Source organism: Mustela nigripes, chromosome 3 (genome assembly GCF_022355385.1).
Source record: "Mustela nigripes isolate SB6536 chromosome 3, MUSNIG.SB6536, whole genome shotgun sequence".
NCBI lineage: Eukaryota > Metazoa > Chordata > Mammalia > Carnivora > Mustelidae > Mustela > Mustela nigripes.
The window spans coordinates 60,522,789-60,536,996 of NC_081559.1; the positions used below are offsets into that span (position 1 = coordinate 60,522,789).

General features: G+C 39.6%; 1 protein-coding gene across 3 annotated transcripts in view; it reads right to left on the reverse strand.

Annotated features, from left to right (window-relative positions):
* The window catches only part of GRB14 (growth factor receptor bound protein 14), a 114,571-nt gene that overhangs the window by 35,503 nt on the left and 64,860 nt on the right, over positions 1 to 14,208 (reverse strand). For all 3 annotated transcript variants that reach the window (XM_059394092.1, XM_059394094.1, XM_059394093.1), the window contains one exon: positions 5,391 to 5,547. In XM_059394092.1, the coding sequence (XP_059250075.1) occupies positions 5,391 to 5,547 (157 nt within the window). The remainder of the gene's footprint in view (positions 1 to 5,390; positions 5,548 to 14,208) is intronic.

Sequence of the window (14,208 nt, forward strand, 5' to 3'; positions counted from 1 at the left end):
AAAAAAAAAAGTTATCTGAAAATGTCTTTGAGGGTTCAAACTTTTAACTTGTTCTCACAACATGGATTAGAGCTAAAGACAGAGAATAAGAAAGAGACAAACCAACCATGGGATCCTGGGAACTTGAGGAGAAACAAACTCACTTTCGTGGAAAATGCAGACTTTGAATTTCAGCCTCTGAAAAGACCTACATTTCAGCAATGTTTGACTCTAGGCAAGGAATTTCGTCACTGAGTATATGTTCCTGTATGTCAAAGGGAGATTAGGAAACACATCTTGCAGGATTGCTATGAGGCTAAGTGCTGAGCGCGTCTATCAAGATTAATGTTAAACCTCTCACTCCGTGCCTTGCACATGTCAGATGCATGGTAATAGTCGCTATCACACGTATGCATTCATGTTGAAACTACTACTAAGACTGGTTTCCTTTGTCACAGAAAATGACACTCTGAAAACAGACTTTCAATTCCATAAACCTATCATATTTTGAAAGTCAAGTGCTTCTCCATCTGACTTTAGTAAGTTTGTGACGTGTTTTAAGGGATCAAAAGCAACAATGATAGCACATTTATTAACAACATAAAATGTCTCTGACACTTTCCTAAGGTTATCTTGGTCATTAAAGTGACCTCAAGTGCAGAAAACCCTTAACTGTCGTTTATCACATAAGTCACAACATTCTCACCTGTAAGGCTTCAGGGTCTCACAAATACCACACCTCATACCAGTGTAGACTATCCTGTGAAGTTAGTCCCACAGGAGAAATGACAGAGAGGCCAGGATTGATCCAGGAAGCCATGAGTAGTGGGATGTAGAAGCAAAACAAAGTCGTTCGGCCTCTAAAAGGTTGGATTCTGGCCTTCTAAGCAGTATACAGTTGGCTCTTGAATGATGGGCAGCACAGGGGTACAGACTTCCCCTTGCCGCCAAAAATCTGGATGAAATGTTTGACGCCCCCAAAACTTAACTACTGTCAGCTGGAAGGCTTACTGATGACATACACAGCCGACTAATACATATTGTGACATTTTAAGTGCTAGAGACTGTATTCTTAGAAAAGTACACTAGAGAAAAGAAATGTTATTAGGAAAATCGTAATGAAAAGAAAATAAATTTACAGTACTGGACTGAATTTATCAGAAAAAGAAAAAACCCACATGGAAGTAGTTCAAACCCATGTTATTCAAGGGTGAACTGTACTTTCAAAACTAAATCAGGATGATATTGCTCTCTGACTCAAAGACCTCCGTTCACTTTTTCTCTCACTCAGGGGTAAGAGTCAAGCCCTTCCATGACCCATGAGACCCTACACGAGCTGGCTCTGCAGAAGCCCTGCTGAAGTCTGCTCCATCACTCCCCAGCTTGCTCAGGGAGCGCTGGCCTCAGCTGAGCCCTGAACACCAGCACGCTGCCACCAAGGTTCTCCTGAACTTCATGATTCAGGGACACCTTCCCTGATCCCTCTAGTTAAAGGGCATCTCCCTCTCACCCCCAGCATGTTCTTCCCTTTTGCCCTGTCTTCCTTTCTCCCCAGTTCAGGCAACTCCGGCTTTTCGAATGTTCACCTTACACAATAAAATTCTTTGCTTTTACAAAAGATCCACATTCGTACCTGTTTTTGCCAACCAACAGAAATCCAAAGAGGATTTTTGCTTTTACAAAAAAGGTGAAACATGGAAATGCCATTAAGCATTTGCTTTGCAGTGAGCCCTTATAAAGGCCGTGGGCACCACAGAGCCACAACGAGAGTAGTCCCACCAAGCTCCTTCCAGGGAGCCACGTTCAGCATCTCAACATCAAGCCACCGGAGCTTTGAACTTTGTCTGTGAGCCTCTGTACTTTATCATGATTTATTTTGTGCATCTGTTGCTAAGATATGTCCTAAGATACCAGAAGATGCTGAGAGAGGTTATTTCTGGCATCTGGGAATGCTCAAATATTTTCCAATATAAATTAATGGTAAATGCTTCTTTGGCTTATACCATTTGAGCTTTCAAAAGTTTTCATAGTGTTCTACTTTCAGATAGCAGGAGAAACTCGTGCTTATTGTCACCTAAAGGATTACAAGTTTTAGTCATGTGTCTCTTATCTTTCCACTTCCCAGAAGAATGCAAACTCGCAAGGGCAGTGTTTCTTGTCTATTATGTTCATACTTTACCCCCAAGACCCACACACAAAATAGGTGTGGTATAAAATAGTCAATAAATATCTGTTAAACTGTGTGAGGAAGTCAGGGAACAGGAATAGGCAGGGAGAGTTCCTAGAGTTTGTGGGATCTGTGAAGTGAAAAGAAAAAAAATGGGGTGCCTTGGTGGCTCAGTCATTAAGTGGCTGCCTTTGGCTCAGGTCACGATCCCAGTCCTGGGATCGAGCCTTGCATAGGACTCCCTGCTCAGTGGGAGCCTGCTTCTCCCTCTCCCATTCCCCCGGCTTATGTTCTCTCTCTTGTTGTGTCTCTCTCTGTAAAATAAATAAATAAAAATCTTAAAAAAAAAAAAAGAAAGAAAAATAAAAAACCAGGGCGCCTGGGTGGCTCAGTGGGTTAAGCCGCTGCCTTCGGCTCAGGTCATGATCTCAGGGTCCTGGGATCAGGTCCCACATCGGGCTCTCTGCTCGGCGGGGGGCCTGCTTCCCTTCCTCTCTCTCTGTGATCTCTTCCCTTCCTCTCTCCTACTGTGATCTCTCTCTGTCAAATAAATAAATAAACTCTTTAAAAATAAATAAATAAATAAATAAATAAAAAACCAAGATGTGTTTTTAGGTGCACACACACACCCCCACAGAAAGATAGTCTATAAAAATAAAAATAGATTATGTTAAAACACAGAAATTAAATAAAAAATAAATGAAAAGAACAGAGGTATTTATTAGTTATCATCATCTAATGTGCTTTAGTATATGGGTAGCATTATGTCAGCAATCTTCCTATTTAAAGATAGCGTCTGAGGGGCACCTGGGTAGCTCAGTTAGCTCAGTGGCCCTGGGACTGAACGCCACATTGGGCTTCACTCTCAGTGCAGCCTGCTTATCCCTCCCCTTCCCACCCCCCCACCCCCCCACCCCCCCACCCCCTGGCCCCAAGTGTGCACAGGCTCATGCTCTCTCTCAAATAAATAAGTAAATAAACTCTCTTAAAAATACATATACTTTGTATTTGCTCAAAACAAAGGGAAAGAAAAAGAACACAAGAAAGTTGTGGATCTCAATTTCTTTCTCATAATCTTTGGTCTAATGCATGGCTGATAAAACCAGGAGACAATAGTCTCACATCTTTGGTTTTATTTCTGCATTTCCAGAAAATAGAGTAATGGAGAAATATATTTCTATTTGATGCTTAAAAGTTTAAATTTAGTATGTAACTCAAATTAATTCTCAATGTTCCATTTTAAGCCTCCACATTAAAAGAATCTGTGCATTTTATTCCTTAATATAATTTGCTGTGGTCTCAGTGAAAACTGGTGCTTGATTTACAGAGTAGATTTTTATTATTAAACTTTAAGCTATTTGTTAGAGATAAACTTAGTGACTGTAAAAAAAAAAAAAAAAAGGAAAAGAAAAAAAAAGTAAAGTTGCTCCAAAAGAAAAAATTAAGGGTATAAAATACTGTAATCACATATTGTGTTAATTAAGAACTGTATTTTCAGGCGCCTGGATGGCTCAGTTGGTTGAGCAACTGCCTTCGGCTCAGGTCATGATCCCGGACTTCCAGGATCGAGTCCCGCATCGGGCTCCCAGCTCCTTGGGGAGTCTGCTTCTCCCTCTGACCTTCTCCTCATGCTCTTTCTCACTCATTCTCCCTCAAATAAATAAATAAAATCTTAAAAAAAAAAAAAAGAACTGTATTTTCACAAGCATATGTAAAACTAGTTTAGAAGACGGCGTTTATCTATTGAGGAGATAACACTTTGCATTTAGGAGAAGAATGGTCACAAACAGAAGTCAGATTGGTAACCAACAGCAATGCAGAAAATAAATGTTGAACTTTTTCTGCCCTAGGAAGGCGAGACAGCACGTCACACTGGCCGGCCTGGCATACCTTCAGAATTCAGGTTTTCTGTGAATGTTACTTGATATGAAGAAAGTGGGGGGGTGGGGATTTTTGCAGATATGATTAAGGGATCTTGAAATGAAGAGATGATCCTAGATTACCCAGGTAAGCTCTAACCGGTACCATTTTTATGAGAGAGACAGAGGGTGACTTGACACAGACAGAAGAAGGAAATACGAGGTGACCATAGAGGTAGAGACTGAAGTGAAGCAGCCACAGCCAAAGGAGGCCAGCGGCCACCAGAAGCTGGAACAGACAAGGAACAGGTTCTTTCCTCGAGCCTCCGGAGGAAGTACGTCCCTGATACCTTGATTTCAACCGAGTGATACTGATTTCAGACTTCTGACCTCCAGAACAGTAAGAGAATCAATTCTGGCTGTTGTAAGCCCCCAGGTGTGTGGTCATTTGTTACAGCCGCCACAGGAAACTCATAAGGTGTTCAAAGGATCAAATGGCATTACCATAACAAACTTCTTTTGTTTTCACTACTTATTATGGTAACATGTTTTTTAACACTAGCATCTGTAAAAATAAGGAAAGGTAAAATAAAATTGGTGCCAAATTCTCTTACTCTACTAGAAGAACGAAAATCACTTATACCTTATTTTAAAAATTTGCAGGAAAAAGCCCTCTAATTTTACAACACAGAGATGCATTTCCAATTTAAAAACATATGTATTTTTAAAGATCACTCTTTATGGTTATGACTTTAAAATGTAGAGGAGTTATTTAATTCTTTAAGAAAATTTTATAAATTTTTTATAAATTTTATATATATTATATATCATATATATTTATATATTGTATAATATAGAATATCATATATGAATATATGATATATATTTATATATTATATAATATATGAATTATATATTTATATGTGGTATTATATATAAAATATATAATATATATTTTATAAATTTATATATTTTTTATAAAATAAAAATAAAATAAAGAGAACCAATGTGGATATTTTCCATGTCTACATGACAACCAATTCAAAAATCAGTACAAATAACAACTTATTGTATTAATTTCTCAAACACTAAGCTACCAAAAATTATTATGAAACTTATCTATCCATTCGGACTCTATGTTTTGGCTCCGAAATTCTCATAGAGCATTAGTTAAACAAGGAAGTGTGGGGAAAGTGTAATATTTGTCCCCTTACTTTCATTTTGTGTTACATTCTTGGTCTCCCAAACACCAACACCAAAAATAAAGAAAAGGACTACTCATAATTCTCTTCTATTTTTCTATGTCTGAAGAAAATCTTTGCCATATGATTGAAACTATAACAAACAGAAAAGCAATGATGTGGACTATAGTTCTGTATCCTTACCTAGACCTATGTGAGGCAGATGCTCAAAAAGGGTCCAGCTGTGGTCATCAATGTAATGATTCTTCAGGATCAACAGCTGGCAAACATCTCGGGCAGTTATGTCACTGGGTACCTCTAAAGCCCTGCTGGTTTCATCTTCACTGTATACTTTAATTACCTGTGTAGGTAGAAATAAGAAAATGAGCTAACATATCCTACGAGAAATATCATTCTAATAAGTCATACTTATCGGATGAGCTGATTATGAAGTCCTTATATGGATTCTTATACATTTGATTTTCTAAAACACTGAATAAATGTTGCCCATCCAAGACTTGTTTATCACCTGTCAAAATTGCTTTGTCCGATGGCTGCCACTCTCTTCTCTTCAGTGTCTAAACAAGAGGACGTTCAGTGACCACTCAACATCATTGCTCTACCATTCTGGTCTAGTAAAAAGCTACATATCTCTTAACAATATTTAAGGTGTTCCATTCCATATTTATATCCTGTAAATTATGGTCAATTTATTCCCAGATATCTACACGTAATGAAAACAGTAAGTAGAATCTGCCTTTATGAAAAGATTCTCTATTTCAGGTTATGGAAATTTTGGCAAAGATTAGTTAGATGTATAACAGATTCTTTTTCTTTTTTTCCTTTGTAATTAGTTGTGTCCGTGGAACTGAGTTTACATTCAATGTAAGCACTTTCAGGCCTAATCCATAAAAACCGCCCACAGATTGTTTCCCATTCTCTAATGCCGCCCTCTCACTGAATGAAAATGACAAGGACCCAGAGGGGAGAAAAGCCTTGGGACAGAAGGAGCCTTCATCTCTTCAGGACCACATGAAAGCTGCCCGAACACCCATGTGGAACTCTGACATGAGCAAAAAATCAACTTTTATTGTTTTCACTTACTGTGAATTTGTATTTATCTATTACCTCAGCTAATGTAGCTGATGTTACCCTAAATTGCACAGAATTAGGGAGAATTTCATACGTAGCACTTCCCTCAATATTTACCAAGTTGTATGTGCTAGAATTTTCACTATTAGTCATATAATTATTCCACTATTTAGTTATATTAATTGATTATAAGAGGATAAATACTTATGATAATAGTATATTAAGAGCAACATATACACATAACACAAGTGGGAAATGGTAAGGAAATTCACTATAAAAAATATACTTGTTAAAAAAAATAGACATTTCAACATTTTTAATAATTCAAACAAATGTAAATTAAAATGACATATTAATTCTGTCCTAACTATTTTTTAATTATACTTAATAACAAGACAATGAAATATTTGCTCTCTTACAGTGATAAAAGTGATATAAATGGGTAAAACTATTTTGTACACCTACTGGAGAATATTCAAAAACATTAAAGGTCCATTCCTTTGACTCAATAATAGCACTTGGGTCAACTATCTCAGTAACTCTGTCCTAAATATGGAAAATGGCTTCAGGCATACACCTATCCAGCAAAGCATTACAGTAATTCAATCAATCTAAATATTCAACAATGAAAGAATGGTAAATGGCAGTATTTTCCTAGAATGGAATATTATACAGTGCTTAGAAATGTTATTCAAGGAAATGACATAGGAACTTTCAAAAATTTTTAGGTCAAATAAAATCATAACATCAAACTATATTTCGCATGGTCCAGGACAAGTTTCCTTGTGGGACTGGCTACCAGGCACCTACCTGTCTTCTTCTAACAACATTCTGATTGCCTTTTGGAGCACACTGCCTCCCTCACCATGAGTCTTTGTGATGCCAGCAGCTCCCCCACCAGCTCAGCCATGGAGTGCCTGAGCTGGGGGGACCTGCTTGCAAGAGGCGGCTGTTAAACATTCAGGAATCGCAAGCCAGGGATCCATTTTGAAATCAGTCGCAGTAGGACCATGTAAACCAAAGAAATTGGTAATTGCTACAAAGAGGTCTTTTTAAAAAAAGAAACATTATTTTTAGGGCCAGTTTGCCAGGGCACCACTGCCTCAAACCCAGTTATTATCCAGATTGATCAACCAGCTCCAGGGACCCCTCTGGTGACAACAGTTACTTCACGGAAGGGCACATGACCTAATCAGGGCCAGTCGGAGTCAATCTGGATATCTGCTCACATAATCATAAAGTGGACCCTTTCCTACTAGGCAGATGGAGGATGAGCTGTTACTGTTCACAGAGAGAAAGACTGTGGGAAAAAGAGATCCACGTGGAATAAGTCACGTTAAAAGACAGTAAGAGTCCTGAGACTCTTTTTTTATTTATTAACATATAATGTATTATTTGCCCCAGGGGTACAGGTCTGTGAATCATCAGGCTTACACATTTCATAGCACTCACCATAGCACATACCCTCCCCAGTGTCCATAACCCAGTCACCCTATCCCTCTAACTCCCTCCCCTTCCAGCAACCATCAGTTTGTTTCCTGAGATTAAGAATATCTTGGGGTGCCTGGGTGGCTCAATGGGTTAAGCCTCTGCCTTGGGCTCAGGTCATGATCTCAGGGTCCTGGGATCGAGCCCCGATCGGGCTCTCTGCTCAACAGGGAGCCTGCTTCCCCCTCTCTCTCTGCCTGCCTCTCTGCCTACTTGTAATCTCTCTGTCAAATAAACAAATAAAATCTTTAAAAAAAAAAAAAAAGAATATCTTATGGTTTGACTCCCTCCCAATCCCATCTTGCTTCATTTTTTCCTCCCCTCCCCCAACTGAATTTGATTTGTGTTTTTATCATAGATGAGCTCTGAGGCTCTAAGTGTCTAGTGGTAACACCCACCTACTAATCTCGTGGGCTCTAGCGGTGGACTCCCTCTCCAATTTAGTCTCCATACTGCAGGCAGAATAAACTTGCTAACTGCCAATCCAATCAGGTCATTCTGCTCCTGAAGTTCCTCAACATTTCCTTGTTGTCCTAACTCACACAGCTCGTCATGTCTACTAAGACTGCTTACAAGGTGCATATACTTTGCTAAGTGTTTTAAGACAAGGCTGTCACAGAGACTGCTGTTTCCTTCCGAGAGCTTAAAGTCTAGTGGGGAAAACAATATTTCAAAAATAATTATAACCTAGGACATAAAAATGCAGCATATTACTAATCATAAAATGGGTTAAGAGAGACCTGGAAGATATCTGTGAAAAAGCAATATCTAAGGGCAGCTGGGTGGCTCAGTGGGTTAAGTCTCTGCCTTCAGCTTGAGACATGATCTCAGGGTCCTGGGATCCAGCCTTGCATCAGGCTCTCTGCTCAGCGGGGAGCCTCTTCCTCTCTCTCTCTCTCTCACTCTCTCTGCCTGCCTCTCTGCCTACCTGTGATCCCTCTCTCTCTGTCAAATAAATAAATAAAATCCTTTAAAAAAAAAAAAAGTGGTATCTAAGCCAAGACCTGAAGTAGGAGTGGGCAATAGCTAGGCAAAGAGAATGTGAAAGCACTTCAGGCTAAGGGAAGAGAAGTCCTTGGGTGCACTAGTAAAGAAGAAATCTGGCAGGTTCTAAGACTGGGAGGAGTCAGGGATGGCAGCTGCAGCAAACAGGGAGTCGGGTCCTAAGGAAACTGAAGTGGTGGGCAGGATGGGAGTAAGAGGGATGTACGGTCCTAAGCTCAGAACTGATTTAAGAACCATCGAGCTTTTAAGTCATAACAAATACATAGACATTGATCTATCTGGTGAGGAAAAAAAAGGGAAAAGAGAATCTAGGATGGAACCTTGAGAAATACCAATATTTAATGGTGACTTAGAGGCAATAATGTCTGAAAGATCAAGTGAGGTAAAAAGGGAACCAGGAAAATGGGGACCCATGGAATAAAGCCCAAACACTAGCGTGCACAGGGCATAAACACTCTCCAGGAAACCAGTCTGCCGAACAGGACATTCTGTGATCCTAGCCAAATATGACAGGTACTTGCAACCTGCTCTTTCTTCATTGCATGGGAGTTATCCTCAACTTGGAATCAATGCTTTAAGCTCCAACAACAGGCTTTATTTGGCAAATTCCTAGTTATCATTTGGCCCCAGTTTCCATGGCCCCGCCTTCAAAGAGTCTTCCCTGACTGCCCAAGGCTTTGTCATTTACAGTGCCCTTTTTCCATGCTCTTATTTTGTAACTTTCTATTTGCATGTCTTTCTCCTCAACTGTACTAATAATAAATTCCTTCAAGGAAAAATTTATTTATCATTCAAGATCGTGTTTCAGCTACCTAGCCCAAGGCAGTGTAAGGATCTTTGGAACAAATGATCTTCGTACCCCTGCAGTGCCAATCAAAGTGTTTTTGACATAAGAAGGACTCAATATATATTTGTAAACTTTAATTGAAAAATATTTTGTCACAAAGTGTGTAATTAAATTGTAATGCTTAGTAAATTAAAATTCTTTTCAACGATCAACAAATGCACAAGTTTTCTTACAAATATAGTTCTAGGTAAGGATTGACTCAATATTGCTGCTTGTGGGCAGTTCTGAGTTGTGAAGTCACTGAGGTTGCTATATGAAGTCACATGAAAAAGGTCATGAAAATACACAGCCCAAATCAGGTCCAACTGTAAGCATTTGTCTTGAGGATGTGTATCTGTGGTAGACAACTGGTGGGCTTCTAAGGGATGCTGTCCTCTGTCTATCCATCTGCTGTGGCTAACACTGACTATATCAGGCCCTAACACTGACTATATCAGGCTCCTAACCAAAGCAATGAGAAGATGACCACTCCTGAGAGGAAAAGAGGATCCGAGCCTGTGGCTGTCCCTTCAGGAGTCGCAATGATGAACCACTGTTTCACATCCCTCAGAGGCCACCTGGCAAATCCCGTGCCAGGAGATGGAAGGTAAATGGGAATGCCATGGGGGCCTCTGGGAAGGTTCCCAGGAACTCCCAACTACCTATGTTTTCTTCCAGTAAACTTTGACCACCTGGGCAAACAGAAGTATGTCTCTTACTTTTCATGCTCTATCATTTACATCAGAGGAACTGAGAAATTTAAAAAACAAAACAAGACTGGAGACATTCTGAAGCCTAAGCCAAATCCAAGAAGTGGACAAGAACTGAACAAGAGGTAAATTTGGGGAAAATGAACAAGGTATCTAACTGATTAGGAAATGCTGTTATTTTCTTCAGACTATGTTGCTGCAAATTTAAAAGACCACAAGTTGCCAAGAATCAAAACACATACATTAAGAAGGGGTAGGCCAACTCAAATGTTTGTACTAGGTGCATGTATTCATTTTAAATTAAATAACACGTGCTTGAAGGAAAGCTTGATATTTTCTTTTGAGCTTCATTTCAAACTCGTATTCTCAAATTCTTACTTAATTCTGACATTTATCCCAAATACACAGCAGTAAATCCCTGTCATCTCTCAAATCTACTCAATAATTGTGAAAAATTCCTTATTCTACAAAGGGGTTCCTGGTTAAAAATCTCATTTATTACTATTTTTTTCCTTAAAAATCTATGAAAAGGGGAAAGATCATCTAAGCCTTAACCCTCCAGTAGAGCTGAATATGCCTCTTGCCAAAAGTATTATACAAACTGTCTTATTTAAGAAAAGAAGTCAAGGGGCGCCTGGGTGGCTCAGTGGTTAAGCCTCTGCCTTCGTCTCAGGTCATGATCTCAGGGTCCTGGGATGGAGCCCCGCATCAGGCTCTCTGCTCAGCAGGGAGCTTGCTTCCTCCTCTCTCTCTGCCTGCCTCTCTGCCTACTTGTTATCTCTCTCTGTCGAATATTTTAATAAAGTCTTAAAAAAAAAAGAAGTCAAGTCACCTGAAAAACCTCCATCACTAGTATGGATTAAAACTAAGTTAAAAACATTTGTGATTAGGCAAAACAAAAACAAAAACAAAAACACAGCAGAGCTATTCTTAATCGTTAGAGCAAAATAGTGGTATCCTGTCTCCTCTACGTACTGAGTGGTAAAAAAAGAGTTTTAAAATCATATAATTATGGGGGTACCTGGGTGGCTCAGTCATTAAGCATCTGCCTTTGGCTCAGGTCATGATCCAAGGGTCCCGGGATCAAGTCCTGCATCCAGCTCCCTGCTTAGCAGGATGCCTGCTTCTCCCTCTACCAGTCTCCCTGCTTATGTTCCCCCACCCCCTCTCTGTCAAATAAATAAATAAATTTTTAAAAAATCATATAATTATGATACTTAATAAGGGGATATTATAATTTCTAATTCGGTGGTCCCAATTCCCAGCTTGTTTTATAAAGTGAAAACAAGGGGGACGTAAATATTATTCCTACCCACTGATCATTTGAAATCATGTCAGTAGGAAGAAATCCTGCCTGACACTAAAGAAGAATAGGAACTTTCTTTGTTTCATCAATGACTAGATACTTGACCAGCAAGAGAGACATGCACTGATAACGGTCTGTCCATAACATCCCCGCAGCATAAACAGAGAGCGTGCCCAAGGACAGCCAGACGTGTACACACAGGCTGTGTTTAGGCAACCGTTCCATGTCACTGTAATCCTGACAGTCAGGGCAACCTTGGCCTTTGGAGTGGTTTACAGCTGCGCGAACTGCGCGGGGAGGATATGGCATCGAGCAGTGCCAATGTGCTGCACAGACACAGTCCCCCTGCAGGGGATGTGCTTACAAGCGGGTGGAAAAGATCTCTGTTTTGGCTGACACCCTTATCAAGGTAGGTTATACACTTTGGACTTCAATTCCCCTTGACTGCCCTCCATAAACGTGGAGGCAAGAGATTAAAAACCCATTTTCAAAGCAGTAGACACAACATCGTTCATATAGAGAGAGGTAGCCAGAAATGGTCAACTTTTTAGAAGAAAGCCTGAGGTCCTGAAAGCCTTGAGACTAAAAGAGAGAAAATATTTAAAACATAAGACAACAGCAAAAGCAAAATAAAGAGATTAAATTTGAAAGTCAGTTCAATACATATCCCCTTGCTCCCCAAAGTGCACATCATATTCATCTGCTACAATCACCAGAAACTCTGATTCTCAGAACAGATTATTCAGAAAGCCTTCGAAAACCACTGGGCAAGGGCCGAACCGCCAGCCTTCCTTCTCCCTGCAGCCTCCAGGAATGTGACCAGCCAGGGAGAGCAAGTTCCTTCCCAGCACGGGTTGATTCTGGAATATGCGAAACAAACTCAGAGTTGTCGTCTGGTTACGGGTCAATGTCCTAGAGCAGAAGCGGGCAGTGGCCTCCTTGGCGAGTAATTCACTATAGGGTAGCTTCTCCCCCAACTTACCCTTTGTTTTTTCAGAGATGGGAGGAGGGAAGAGGAATCCTCACTCAGCCGGTAAAAAATGAGCATGGATTAAGCATCGAGGACCAAGAATCCACAGAACTAAGTGAGAAAAGTTAAAAGAAAAGAAGAAGGAGGAAGAGGAGTGAAAGAAAGGAAGAGGAAACCAGAAGGAAAAGGAGCACTGGGACATGGTTATCTCCTGTGTCAAGGTTTCTACTTTGGGAAGATTTAAATTTGATTTTTAAATTAACTACATTTAAATACTACACTTAATATTTAATTAAACATTTTTATTCATTACGATTTAATTTAAAATAATTTAAGCAGCACTGTGAAATACTAAGACCTTCCCATGGTGAAAAGTATAACTTCTAAAAAGAAACATTAATTTACTTGTTGCATCTATTAATTATATGTTGTTTACATATGGTTAATAGGAAGTAAGAAATAAGGCCCACAGGGGTGTGATGTCAGCCAAGTCCCAAAGTAAAGCTTATTTCTACAGCTCTTTAAAAGTTTGCCATCCGAGTGCAGTAGGATTATAAAGCAATCTTTAAATGTTTCCGGGTCCTTTTTCCCCCTACTATTTTCAACAGATAAACAATGTACCTAAATCATGAGAAATATTTTTATATCAAGGTCAGAGTAGCCCTGGATTTTTACATTCTTCTAAATGAAGAATGCAGTGTCCTAAGATAAAAGAAAACATTCTTAGATATTTTGAATTAGGCGACTCTCTGTGTTCCCTTGAAGGAAACGGAAAATAATACATTCATTATTCCTTATTCCAAATCTCTAACAAAATACATAGTTTAGAGATAGCCATTTGTAGGGTGTCTTAAATTCTCCCCATTAAAAAAATATTTCAAAAACACAGTTTACTTGCACATAAAGCATACATGTTCAATTAGTTATAAGATATTAACTCAAAATAGATATTGCCAGCAATTTCAGAACTATAGAAATTAACCAGCACAAACAGGTCTATTCCATACCTTGTGGCTCTTTTCAAATTTATGGCCTGTAATCTTTTCCTTATTCTCTAACTCCAAACAAACTATTTTTCCTCAGTTTCTTGAAATAGTCATGCTCCCTCCCGATACAGAGCCTTTGCATACACTGCTACGACTGCTCTGTATACTGTCTTCCCACCTTCTACTTTCCATCCGTCATATGAACCATTATTTCTGTGGGGAAATTTCAGTGACCCTCCCTGTGTAGTTCCAGGCCCTCTTTGCCCTGGGTGTGTGTCCACAACTCTATGATTACTATCCATCAGCCTCCAATGCTCAGAATGCTGCATGACAGCAGAAACGATGTCAAAGTTTGCTTTCCACTGGGGCCCCAGCAGTTGCTACAGTGCCTGGCACACAGCTGATAACCAGAACTATTTTTTTAGTGATGAATGAACCCATCAGTCTCGGGTCTGCAGAAGACAACATTAGGGATTCCTAATGTTGGAAACCTCACAGGGTTTGAAAACCCCCAGGGGAGGAAAAAATACATTGAGACCAAAGAGAAAACATAGGGCAAGATTTTAGGAAATCTGTGAACTGAACAAAGGTGGATAAGGTGATTTCTTTGGTCCATTTCAATTCTGGTATTCTGTGAGA